This window comes from Rhinolophus sinicus, linkage group LG06, assembly GCF_036562045.2.
Source record: "Rhinolophus sinicus isolate RSC01 linkage group LG06, ASM3656204v1, whole genome shotgun sequence".
Taxonomy (NCBI): Eukaryota; Metazoa; Chordata; class Mammalia; order Chiroptera; family Rhinolophidae; genus Rhinolophus; species Rhinolophus sinicus.
In genome coordinates, this window is record NC_133756.1 from 156,317,714 (window position 1) to 156,328,662 (window position 10,949).

A 10,949-nucleotide genomic window follows, 5' to 3' on the forward strand; every position below is an offset into this window, starting at 1 on the left:
ATTCAGGCATTTGTCTTGCTCAACAAAGATATACAGAGGGTGCCCCCAAAAAGTATATGCATTTTAAGAAAGGAAAAAACTCTATTAAAATTACACTGGTGGTAACCACTTTGAGCACGTCTTGTAATTGCAGAAGTCGTAAACGTGACTTGTATTCGTCTTTTATTATCAGTATATATTGAATATTACAATTTTAATATAGGGTTTTTTTTCCTCTCTCAAAATGTGTATACATTGTTTTGGCACCCTCCGTATATATATATTTTTTAAATTTTAGCTGAATTAGAACATTCTGCTAGCCTTAACACCTCTCTGGGCCTCACCTGTAAAATAGGCAATAACAGTACCCGCCAGAGCTGCCTCAAAGTGTGGTTGTGAGGACCAGATGAGAAAATAAATATGAAATAGCCTTGAAGAGCTTGAACCACACCATTGGAGAAACATTCCTCAAGTTTAGCTGTGGCAAACCAATACCACATTCAGGTGGTGGTGGTGGTGACGGAGGGCACATTTTCAGAAGGTCTCAGCTCAGAAGTGCCTTGGACTCCTAGGTCCTATCTTTTAAAACATAGCTGTGATGATGTTGGTCACTGACATTTGCTGAATAATGTGTGCCAGGCGCTACCATGAAAGTGCTTTTCACGTGGCGCCTGCTAAATTGCTCACAACATTTAGAGGCAGATTGTACAATTGCATTTTATAAAGAAGGAAATTAAAGCCCAGAGAGGTGATATAACTTGTCTGAGGTCATACAGGTAGCCGGTGACAGAGCCAAGACTTACCTGCAGGTCCCTGACCCCACATCCAAATTTTCCAATCATTGCGCTGCTTAGGGTGTTGTGATACAGGAAGGGGTGGGGCTCTTGGGAGGACTCTCTACCAACCAAGGGATAGTCTTTGACCAACACTGCATGTCGGACTTTGATATCCTGCCTTTTTTCTCATAGGTTCTGAAGCTGCTGCTGGTGGCCTGGGATCGCCGTCTCATTTTTGCCATTGGTACCTCCAGCACCACGGGCGAATCAGACACTGTCCTCAGGGAGAGGAGCCCATAGCCTTTTGCCCAACTCATCCAGACCAGCTCAAAGATTCCATGAGTTTCATCACGTCACTGTGAGTAGAGCCTGTGCTGGGCTCTGTGCCATCTGTGTATGTGCATATGTGTGTGGATGTGTGTGGATGTGTGCATACCACTGCGCCAGGCTGGTGGAGAGTCCCATCATATTCCCACACTCTGTTTTGCAAGATGTCAAACCCCAGTTCTGACGGGGATCAGAGAGCCAGGCTGTGGTCCCTCCCTGAATTTCTCTCACCCTTTGACAACCCATCCCATGGTAAACTTGGACTCTGATGGAGACAGAACTGTGTTTGGGGAGATGTGTAAGGTGAGAGCTGGACTGACCCCTTTTTATATCTCTTTCAAGATTGGATCTGAGCCAATCTCCATCCAGTCTTATTCTTCTGAGGTCTTCAATCTGTGTCCATGCAAATATGCTAATCTGAGCCCAGAGATGGTGCTGGGCCCCTCATTGCCTTCATCTATTAGAGATTGACCTAGAACATGGAGGGGGCCTCTTTAGCTCATAGCAACAGGGTTAGGCCCACCTTATGGTCCAGTCCAACCTGCGTCTGGGTTGTGTCCCAAGACCCTGTCAATGCCCTCCCCAACATTCCTCTTGCCTTTGGCTCCTATTAAGAAATGAATTGGGGGTCAGGGAGGAGTGAAGGGGGATCAAGAAAGGAAACCCAATTCCCCCTTTGAAAGTGGGTTCTTTGAACTATGTGTTTGGAGGAAGTTTCTCTGGATACTAATTTGAATTTATATACCTCATGTTTTGGGGGTTTGACGTATATATATGCATATATATTTCATAATATTTGGAAGGTTTTTGATGTTAGAAAAGTTGAAACAACAGAACCTTCAAAAATGGTACTTAAGTTAGAACCGGAAACCAAGCTTCCCTGAGAACCAGCTTGCTGGCTGGCCTGCAGCCATTTGGACATCACTGTGGCCATCAGATTTACCCGAGTGTCACCCTGTTCCTTGGGACATGCTGCTGCTGAGCCTTTCCTCGTTTTCCAACTGACTATAGGGACGTTGATTGGCTCCAGCAGAGGGAGCTCTGATAGGCTGAATTGTGTCTGTCATGTAAGCTCCAGTCTTTCCTGTCAGTTGCAGCCATTTTATGCCACCAGCAGATCCAGCTGTTCGTCCTGAGTTCGCTGCTGCATGGGGGTAGTTCCCTGCCACAGTCGGGAAGGAACATCTGAACTTGACAGGAGAGACATCCCGTGGTGTTTAACGTCACACCCTGTGCCCCTCACCAGGTTACCATGTACCAGAGGTTATCAGAGAGCCTTCCTGTACGCTGAGTACCACCTCCGCCTTCAGCAGCCCTGTCAAGGATCTGCTGGGCTTGTCACCCACAGGGATGAGGAAGTAGACTGAGGGTGAGTGGGAAGAAACACAACTGTGCGATAGGCGGGGGGGAAGAAAGAAGATATCCCTTGACAACTGGCAATGGGCAGTGGGGAAAAACTGATGTCTTGCGTTAGGGAGAAGAAGATGTGGGTGGGGAAGGGGACCCATAGAGTATACAAGGCAGGCTGTATGTCAGGGGCAATACTACTTTGAGAGTACGTCTTTGTACCTCCAAGCCTTTCCTCCAGAATGTCAGTTGTGTCTGTGCCCCACTTTTCTTCCTCTCTGAGGATGCTCAGTAGGGCCTACCTCATCCTCATCTCCTTGTGGGACTTTGTGAGCAGAAGGAATCTTGGATTTCCTTTCTAACACTGCCAGACAAGATGGGGGGCATTCCTTTGCCCTTTCTCTTGTGCCAAGCTGGGAAGACACAGCCCTGCCAACAGAAGGCTTCTGTACACCCCCCCACCCACGTTGGCACAGGATGTTTCCCCACCAGAAGCCCTGCTGATACCTGGCTCATGCAGGGAATTCCATGCCTTTCCTTACATCGTTTTAGCACCAGCAGCCCAGGTTCTCCCTCCCTGAGTCTCCAGGGATGACAAATGGGATGGGAGACAAATCCTGTCAGATGCTCATCCCTTAAAGGTTAATTGTGTATATGTGGTTGTGTGTGCCTTTGTGTTTTCATCTCCTTCCCCCCACTTTTTGGTAAAACTTGGACTTCTCTGTGGTTTTAGACTTGGTCAAATGTACTTGTCCTGGTATTGCACTGTTGTGTGCATGAGAAGATTGGGGGAAGGCCCGGTGTGGTACAAGAAAGGGCCCTGTCCCCTTTCCTTGTCTGTGGTCACTGGCACTTGAGTGGGGGGTGGGTTTCTGGGAGAGGGCAGGTGAATGTCCTAATGTAAATCTTTGTGACTGGTGTGTTTTGAAGTCCCTGGTGTTGCTGTGAGAGGACATCGCCACCTGGTGCTCATGAGGTGTATGTGCAGAACAATAAATGGCAAATACGTGAACAACCACAAATTGTTGTCAACCTTCTGCTTTCTGTAGATCATGGCACCATCTTTGAGGCATTTGGGGTACCTCTGTGAGTCTGTAAGCAACTGCAAGCCTTTCCTCTGGATGGGGTGGTGGGGTGGGGGGAATCCCTTTTCTCTGCTTCTTTTTCCCCACATATTTTCTACACACACATTTGACCAAGCGACCTGGCTTGACTTCTTGTTCCTCTAAAGGACACAGCCCATGTGGCAGGGGAAATAAGTAAATGAACCTGTGGGGAGAAACCTTAAAAACCACGAAGGTTCGCTTCTTCAAGTTCCCTTCCCCTGACCACACAATAGTGTGTGTTTCAATAGTTTACGAGCTGTTGTTTGTTTGCTTTTTTCCACATAAATATTTAGTATTAATTATCCCAGTACTAACAAGAACACAAAAATAAAATTCAATTGCAAAGCTACCTTTGTCCCACAAATGTGTCTCTATTTCTGTGAACCCACAGAGTGTGGTTTTCCTGAAAGCCGGATTAGTCTTTCCCAGACCCCAGCCTGAGCTCCCCGGTCAGGAAAGCAGAGCCTGGCAACAACCCCCTCTGGGTCCTGACTGGTAAAAGCACTTGATGAATGTACACTGCAAATGCCCTTGTTCTCATTTCAGACAGAGTGTTCCTCAAGTACATATGCTAATGCATATTTATGTGCCATTTTGTTAGTCAAAATATAAATCTGTGAAGAAGTTTTTCATTTCAATGGGTGGTTAGTGCATTAAAAGTCTGGGAGCCTATAGCTCTACTTGGTCTCTGACTTAGTAATCTTCAAAGAATTCATGGGAAAGTCCGTATTTGCAGAAAAGTGGTTAGCTTGGCTGAAACTCACCCACAAAACACCCAGAGGTTGAGGAGAACATTTTAATGCTTAAGGGGCGGGGTTAACTAAAGGGGTTGTAGAAATCTGTGTCCTTGGCTGGGAAGTCAGGAGAGCAGGGCTCCAATTCTGTGATTCGTGCCTCTTCTCTGTGTCACAGTAGAAGGTGAAGGAAGCTTCTTCCCATCTTCCCACGGGTTGGGACGCTCCAAGCTCCTCAGAAGAAGGATGTTTTGTAAACCTAAGCTCTTGGTTGTGAATGTTAATGAGGAGAGGACAAATGGTCCTTCACACATCACTGACAAATGACACTTGATTTGGTGAAGAAATATGTAACCTTTTTAAATGTTGTGGAGGAACATTGAAAGATTCACCCTGATAATTACAATTAGGTGAGAGTGGTATTAAAACTGGGCAGAGCCCCAACTGCCAGGTGACAATCATGCATCCTCTTAGGTGCCCCAGGGAAGTCAGCTTGGAATGGAAAGAAATATATCACAAATGGTGGTGGATGCCCTTTCATTTCATTTAAAAACATGGATTTTATCATGGCAGCCCCCATTCTGCTGGAATAAAAATCAAGGTAGGGTACATCATTGATGTCTACTCTGTTTTGGTTTTAGGGAGGATGAAAAATTTAGGTGTGGGCTTACTTTGACTTCATGGTTTTTCCCTTGTCTCCCACCCCCAGAAAAAAATGAGGATTTCTTGTTGGAATGTGCTGTGTGTGTGTGTGTGGGCGTGCGTGCGCGTGAGTGTGTGTTTGGGGGTGTATGTGCATGTAATGGGAGTCAGAGCAAGGGCCACTCATGGAAAAGGAAAGGGTTGTACTTTGGTAACAGACAGGAAACTGTAATGCTTGTTCTACCCAAATCTACACTCCTTTCTTTGCCTCATTTACGACGAGCTAAGAGGGAAAAGCCAGGTAGTTGGTTGTGGGTAAGAATTCCAATTTCCCCTGAGCACCAGAATCTTTCCCAGTTCTTACCCTTTCTTCACTTACTCCTTTTCTACAAACTATCCCTTCTCCCTTGACATCCTAATAGATGTGTATAAGCTAAAATATCTTCTGAGGACTTTATGACACTAGTCCGAAGTCCAAGAGTGGTCTGGTCTAAGTAAGTCTTAAATTGTGGGGAAGTTGGAAAACATGGGCTACGTATAAGTGATATTTGTCTGTTCAGATGATGTTGAGATGACCCAGAGGAGAGGACACAGCCTGTTGACACAGAGCTCTCAAAGCTGAAAAGCTGTGCCCAAGCAGGACTTCCTGTGTCTCCTGGGGGCTCTGTCGCCTCCAGGAGCAGGAGGTAGATCCAGACAGCTTTTAAAAAGCAAAACAGTGGGAGGCTAACACTTAAAGGCATAAATTCTTATAGCCCATGAACTGGAAACCATGGCCAACCTCAGATTAAATACATCATTTCCAAATTCGTATGTCAACATTCTCCCTCCTCTCTTTTTACACGTATACATTCAGGTGAAGCTAATTCATAGTGCACGTCAAGAAAAGATACCCCCTTTATGTTTTAGTCCCCAGGGTGACTTTTGCTTAGAAAGTCACAACTGCTCCCAAACTGTCCATGTCACTATTTATTTCCCGGCCCAGACAGAGACCTAAAGAAGTTACAAAGTTATACCTGCTTTTTGTAGCACTTGCCACTGCAGTAGTTAAGAAGGCAGAAGTGGAGAGAAGGAATGAAAGACATGCTTGAAGCTCTGCTCGGAAATGAAACCGTTTTCTGGGAGAGATTTAGGCTAGACTCTGCTCCTGCTCTTGGGCAGGCGTGTCTCCAGCCTCTTCAGTGCTTGGAGCCAAACTCTTCCTTTCATCCTCAATTGCCTGATATTCCCTCTTCTTGTACTTCCGGGCACCATAGATGACCACGGTGATGGCAACTGCCAGGACGGTGGTGACCCCCACTGTAATCCCAGCAGCTGCTCCTCCCGAGAGACCACTGTCGTTCCCGTGGATGACCTTCATGGCTCTGCGCAGCTCTAACGGCTCCCCCAGCCTCCACTGGTTGGTCTGGGGGTCTTTAATCCAGGAGCTTGAAGTTTCAATATTAGTCACGATGACGGTGTTGGTGGCAGCCTGACTCATGAGGGGAGGCCGGGTAAAAGGTGGGAGCCTGACGGGGGGCAGAGACCCTCCTGTAAAGAGCCCAGACTTGACACAGTAAGACACTAGGCACCCGTCGCTGATGAGAGCTAGGTGTTGGCTGAAGCCCCCGGGACACTTTTTCAGAGCAGGTGCCCCCAAATCCTTGGATATGGCAGAATCCACCAAGGGGTTCCCGACTGCACAACTAAAGAACCCACCAAAGGGGACTGAAAACCTGTATCCCAACTCATAGTCCTGAGAGGCACATACCCTGAGGCTTTCAAAGAGTCTCAATGGAACATAGCCAGCTGGGCATGACTGTGCATTTGTCAAAGGGTTAATGCTCTTACCGCTAAAGACGCCCCCAAAAAGCAATCCTGAGTTTTCTGGTACTTGGCCACTGGCCGCACACCAGAAAGCCCTAAATTCAGCCTTTGCCACTCGGAACACATCTTCACACACCGTCTTGCAGAAGACAAGGAGGGTGCACTTCCGGTGACACTCCAACCCGTTGTAACCCTCCTCATGGATCTGAGAGAGCAGGTGGACTGGGGAATAGCCAGAGGGGCAGGAGAACTCGCCAGTGAGTGGATTCTTCTGCTCCAACTTTTGGCAGAGTTGGACAGCCTCGTTCCCCAAGAGCTGGGTGCAGTGTTGAAAAACCCCGCCAAAGGAAAAGTTGGTCATCTTCCCTTCACAAGAGCTATCATCAGTGTTGGCCTGAAAATTGAAGTTGGGAGAATTAAGATCTGTGCACCCAGGGTAGGTGTTGAACGTGTAGTAGCGCCTCACAGCACTTTCCACTGTCTTCGACAACTTCTTCACCAAGGGCCCTGGCAAGTCAGGCAGCATGTCGGGGTTGATGAAGAAATGCAGAGGCAGGCCAGCACGATCTATGGCCACCAGGTGGTTGGTGATGCCCTGCTGCCAGGCCTGCAGGGTGATGCCTGGGTAAAAAGGAACCCCTCCAATGCTTTGCACCCTGGAGTTGGTTCGGTTTGAGAGGTAGCTCTTGGTGAAGGCATCCTGGGATGTGTAGTTCTCTTCAAATCTGAAGTTCACGACATTGAAGAAAACAGCCCCAGCAGATGCAGTCACAGCGCTCCGGCTGACCTGGCTGTCCTGTATGAAGGAGGACCTGACGTGGTCCTCCTGAATGAGAGCAGCCCCAGCGTCCACACTGGTGATGACGTGGGTACCAAAGTTGAGGACCAGGAGCTCTGCCAAGTAGGTGGCCATCCGGGTCTGGTTGTTCTCCAGACGGTCAGAGATGTCCATGAGCAACTTCTTAAATCCCCAGTTCAGTTTTGAAACAGGGTTGATTTTGACTGTGTAGATCAGGTTTCTTACCTGAACCTGAGTGGTTACAGCCTGGTTCTTCACTTGAAGGGTCTTCATCCTCTGGAACTCAGGAGAGAACTTGCCATTGACTTTGGAAAAAAGGGAGAGCTCCGTGTTGATGGAGTAGGAGGTGCTGCTCTGGTAATTCATCCAGGATTCCAGGATTTCTGAGTTCATCTCCAGGTTGCTCTGTTTCTGGGGAATGGTTACGATTTCATCGGGGATGATGTACTGTCCATCCTCTGTGGTCCTGCAGTTGGTGTAAGTCAAGTCCATCACCCCTCCCATGTCCACATTCCGCAAATTATCCCAGCCCCCTCCAGGTAAAGCTTCCAGAACAGGCAGTTTTAAGGCATTCTTGCATTTTTGAAATCCAGCCTCTTCTGTCTCTGCCAAGACCTTGTCTGTTTTAGCCCATGTTGCCACCGCCCAGAACAGGATGGCACCCTTGAAGCTATTCATCGTTCAGACAGCCCGGCCACAAGCCAGCCCTAAGCTCTAGCCAGTTAGCTTGGTATAAACTGAACTGATGAGAAAGAAAGCAGTTGCTGAAACAAAGAAAAAAAAATTCAACAGTTCTCCTAAAGCCACCAGTTCCTCTTTAGGCTAATCTGCAAAATGGGGAAATGAGAGTTGACTGGAATACTAAGGTCCATCAGGACTTCGAAAAAATTATGTTGTGCTAGATATGCAAACACAGCCCTATATCCTTAACAGGTAACTACCCTAGCTGTCCCCTACTTACCCCAGCCCCAGTTTGCAGCAGTGCTGGCTCCCCTACCCTGCAGCAGTGCTGGCACTCAGGAGAAGTGCAACCACAGGCCTTACTGCCTCCTTTCCATGAGTTTTTTGGCTTTGAAAGAAAGCTTTGGTTTTGCTTTTTGTTCACCTTCGTGACGTTTCAAATTTTCCATGACTGCTCTTTCCTGGAACTCCAATACCGGTTTCCTTATACTGTAAGTGCATTGGTGAATGGAGCACCACCCTTTCTGAGACACCTTGCCTCCACCATACCCAGGCTAGAGGTAGGTCAAGGCCAGGGTCTGGGTTTTCCATTCACCTGAGGGTGAAGGTTGTTCACACGGAAAAAAGGCATGAAAATCTTGGACACGAGTCCTGTGGAGTTTCATTGTTATAAGCCCTAATAGGCCCGGCTTTGGAGATGGCATTGTCTGGAGCAACGCTGCAGGGATCTGAAGAGGATTCCACTTGGTGTATGCTGGGAGCTTCAGTCTGTCGTCCTCAGCGTTCAGAGTGGAGGTGAGGGGCCCCCACCTGCACTGTTGTTTCCTTTCAGATAGAAATATTTGAGCAAAGAGAAAATCCACACTATAATCTAGATTTTGTCAAAAAACAGACAGTGGTCAAGGAATATATCTGTATACACTCTTATACAATTGTATTGTGTTCTGTAAATCCAGAAACACCATTCTGGGTCTATTCGTGCCTCAGTTCTCGTGCTCTGGGAATTCACTTACACACAAGAAGGATTAATTTATGAGCCAGTGTCCAGTTTATACTTGGCTAGAAAAGCAAGTGTCTGTCCTGGTTAATTTACAAATCAGTTAGTTATATATTTATTGCTCAGTAAAATAATCTGAGGATTAGAAAAATTAGAGTTGAATACTTTTTACTGCTTCCAATAACTCTTTGAAATAGCCACACATTTTTCTCCAAACCGTTTCAAGCCTAGTTCATCAGAATCAGAAACCTTTCATCCACTTCTTTCACTGTTTTGAAGTCATGCTGGCAATTTCTTACTCTTTGTTTTCGCTTTAATAACTCCGGTGGAGACCTCACTCTTCTGCAGTGAGAATATAAGCAAGGCGAATATCGATAGTTCTGTATTCCAGTGTTCCTATGATCCAAAACACCCAGTCACAGCCTTCCTCTTCATTTTTATCATAGCAAAAAATTTGTAAAGAACTAAAAGAGCTAACAAGAATGAAATTATATTGCATCCATCAGCTAGTGGACTGATTCTTGTGAACTGAAATATTGTATAGCCATAATTATAAATTCAAACAATTTTAATCACATGAGAAAGTCTTATGCCATAATGTTAAGTGAAAAAAGCACGATGTACATTCAATGTCATTCAACTATGTACAAATGCAGAGGGTGCCAAAAAATGTATACACATTTTAAGAAAGGAAAAAACTATTAAAATTGTAGTACTCAATATATACTGATAAAAAGAGATGAATACAAGTCACGTTTGACTTCTGCAGTTACAAGAGCTGCTCCAAGTGGTTACCATCAGCTCCATACACTTCTGATTACGGCGAACTACTGCTTGAGCAACGTTGACCAAAGTGTCCATTTATATACTTTGGCACCCCAGGTATACAAAACTAGAGGACTGTACAACAACCCATTGACAGTAATTATACCTGGTTGATAGGTTTTATGAACTGTTTAAATTTTTTCCTCTTACTTTTCTGTATTTTTTGAGTTTTCAACAATGACTATGTCCTTACTCATTTGACAAACTTTTATTGAGAATCTACTATGTACCGAACACAGGGATGAGTCCTGGGTAATCATCACTTTTGCGCTCAGGAAAATAACCAACAAATAGACATTAAAAATAACAGAAGAAGCACGTTATTTCTGGAATTTCCATATACTTGAAATGATCCAAAGCCTATGACTCTGTGATTGCTGTGCTCAAAGAAGTTCTCTTTTCAGTTCCCGGGGAAACAATGAAGGGAGAAGTGCGAATGATGGGAATTTTGGCTCAACTTAAATTTGCATGCCACTTAAATTTGCTGCTCATAACATAACAGTCAAGGGGGAGAAAGCAGCCTGCGAGTTTGGCCAGAGCATTTCATGAATTTCTTTCTTGCTTTACTCAGGTCACCAGCAATCTCCTCTACTTTTTTCTTGCATGGAAATGCATATGCAACCACATAAACTCTGCAGATGGTCACACTCAAAGCCCCATGTCTAAAAACTGAACTCTGATTTCTAAAAGAAAAAGACCACTTTTCTACAAAAGACATGCATATGTATTGCAAAAGAGCACTTTCACTTCCTCCAAAAAGAGGCAAGAAGGAAGTCCCATGTCTGCTTTCTTTCTCCCTTTGAGCACGTGAACCCTTCTAGCAGAGCCCAGACATGGTTCAGGGCTGAGGTTCAGTTCTGTGTGGGCTTGGATCCGGTCCAGGTGTTTCCCCTTTCTGCATTTCACCTGTGGTCTGAAATGGGTTGGCGG

At 45.9% G+C, this 10,949-nt stretch overlaps 2 protein-coding genes across 2 annotated transcripts in view; one reads left to right on the forward strand and one right to left on the reverse strand.

Moving 5' to 3' along the window:
• DTX4 (deltex E3 ubiquitin ligase 4) overlaps positions 1 to 3,451 on the forward strand; it is a 33,405-nt gene extending 29,954 nt beyond the window's left edge. Inside the window, exon 9 of the mRNA XM_019754057.2 lies at positions 948 to 3,451. Within this exon, the coding sequence (XP_019609616.2) occupies positions 948 to 1,055 (108 nt within the window). The 3' untranslated portion in view covers positions 1,056 to 3,451. The remainder of the gene's footprint in view (positions 1 to 947) is intronic.
• An 866-nt stretch (positions 3,452 to 4,317) lies between these two features.
• Positions 4,318 to 8,291, reverse strand: MPEG1 (macrophage expressed 1). Its single transcript, XM_019754076.2, has one exon. The coding sequence runs from the start codon at positions 8,192 to 8,194 to the stop codon at positions 6,041 to 6,043; it is 2,154 nt and encodes a 717-aa protein (XP_019609635.2). The 5' UTR covers positions 8,195 to 8,291; the 3' UTR covers positions 4,318 to 6,040.
• Positions 8,292 to 10,949: the final 2,658 nt, after the last annotated feature.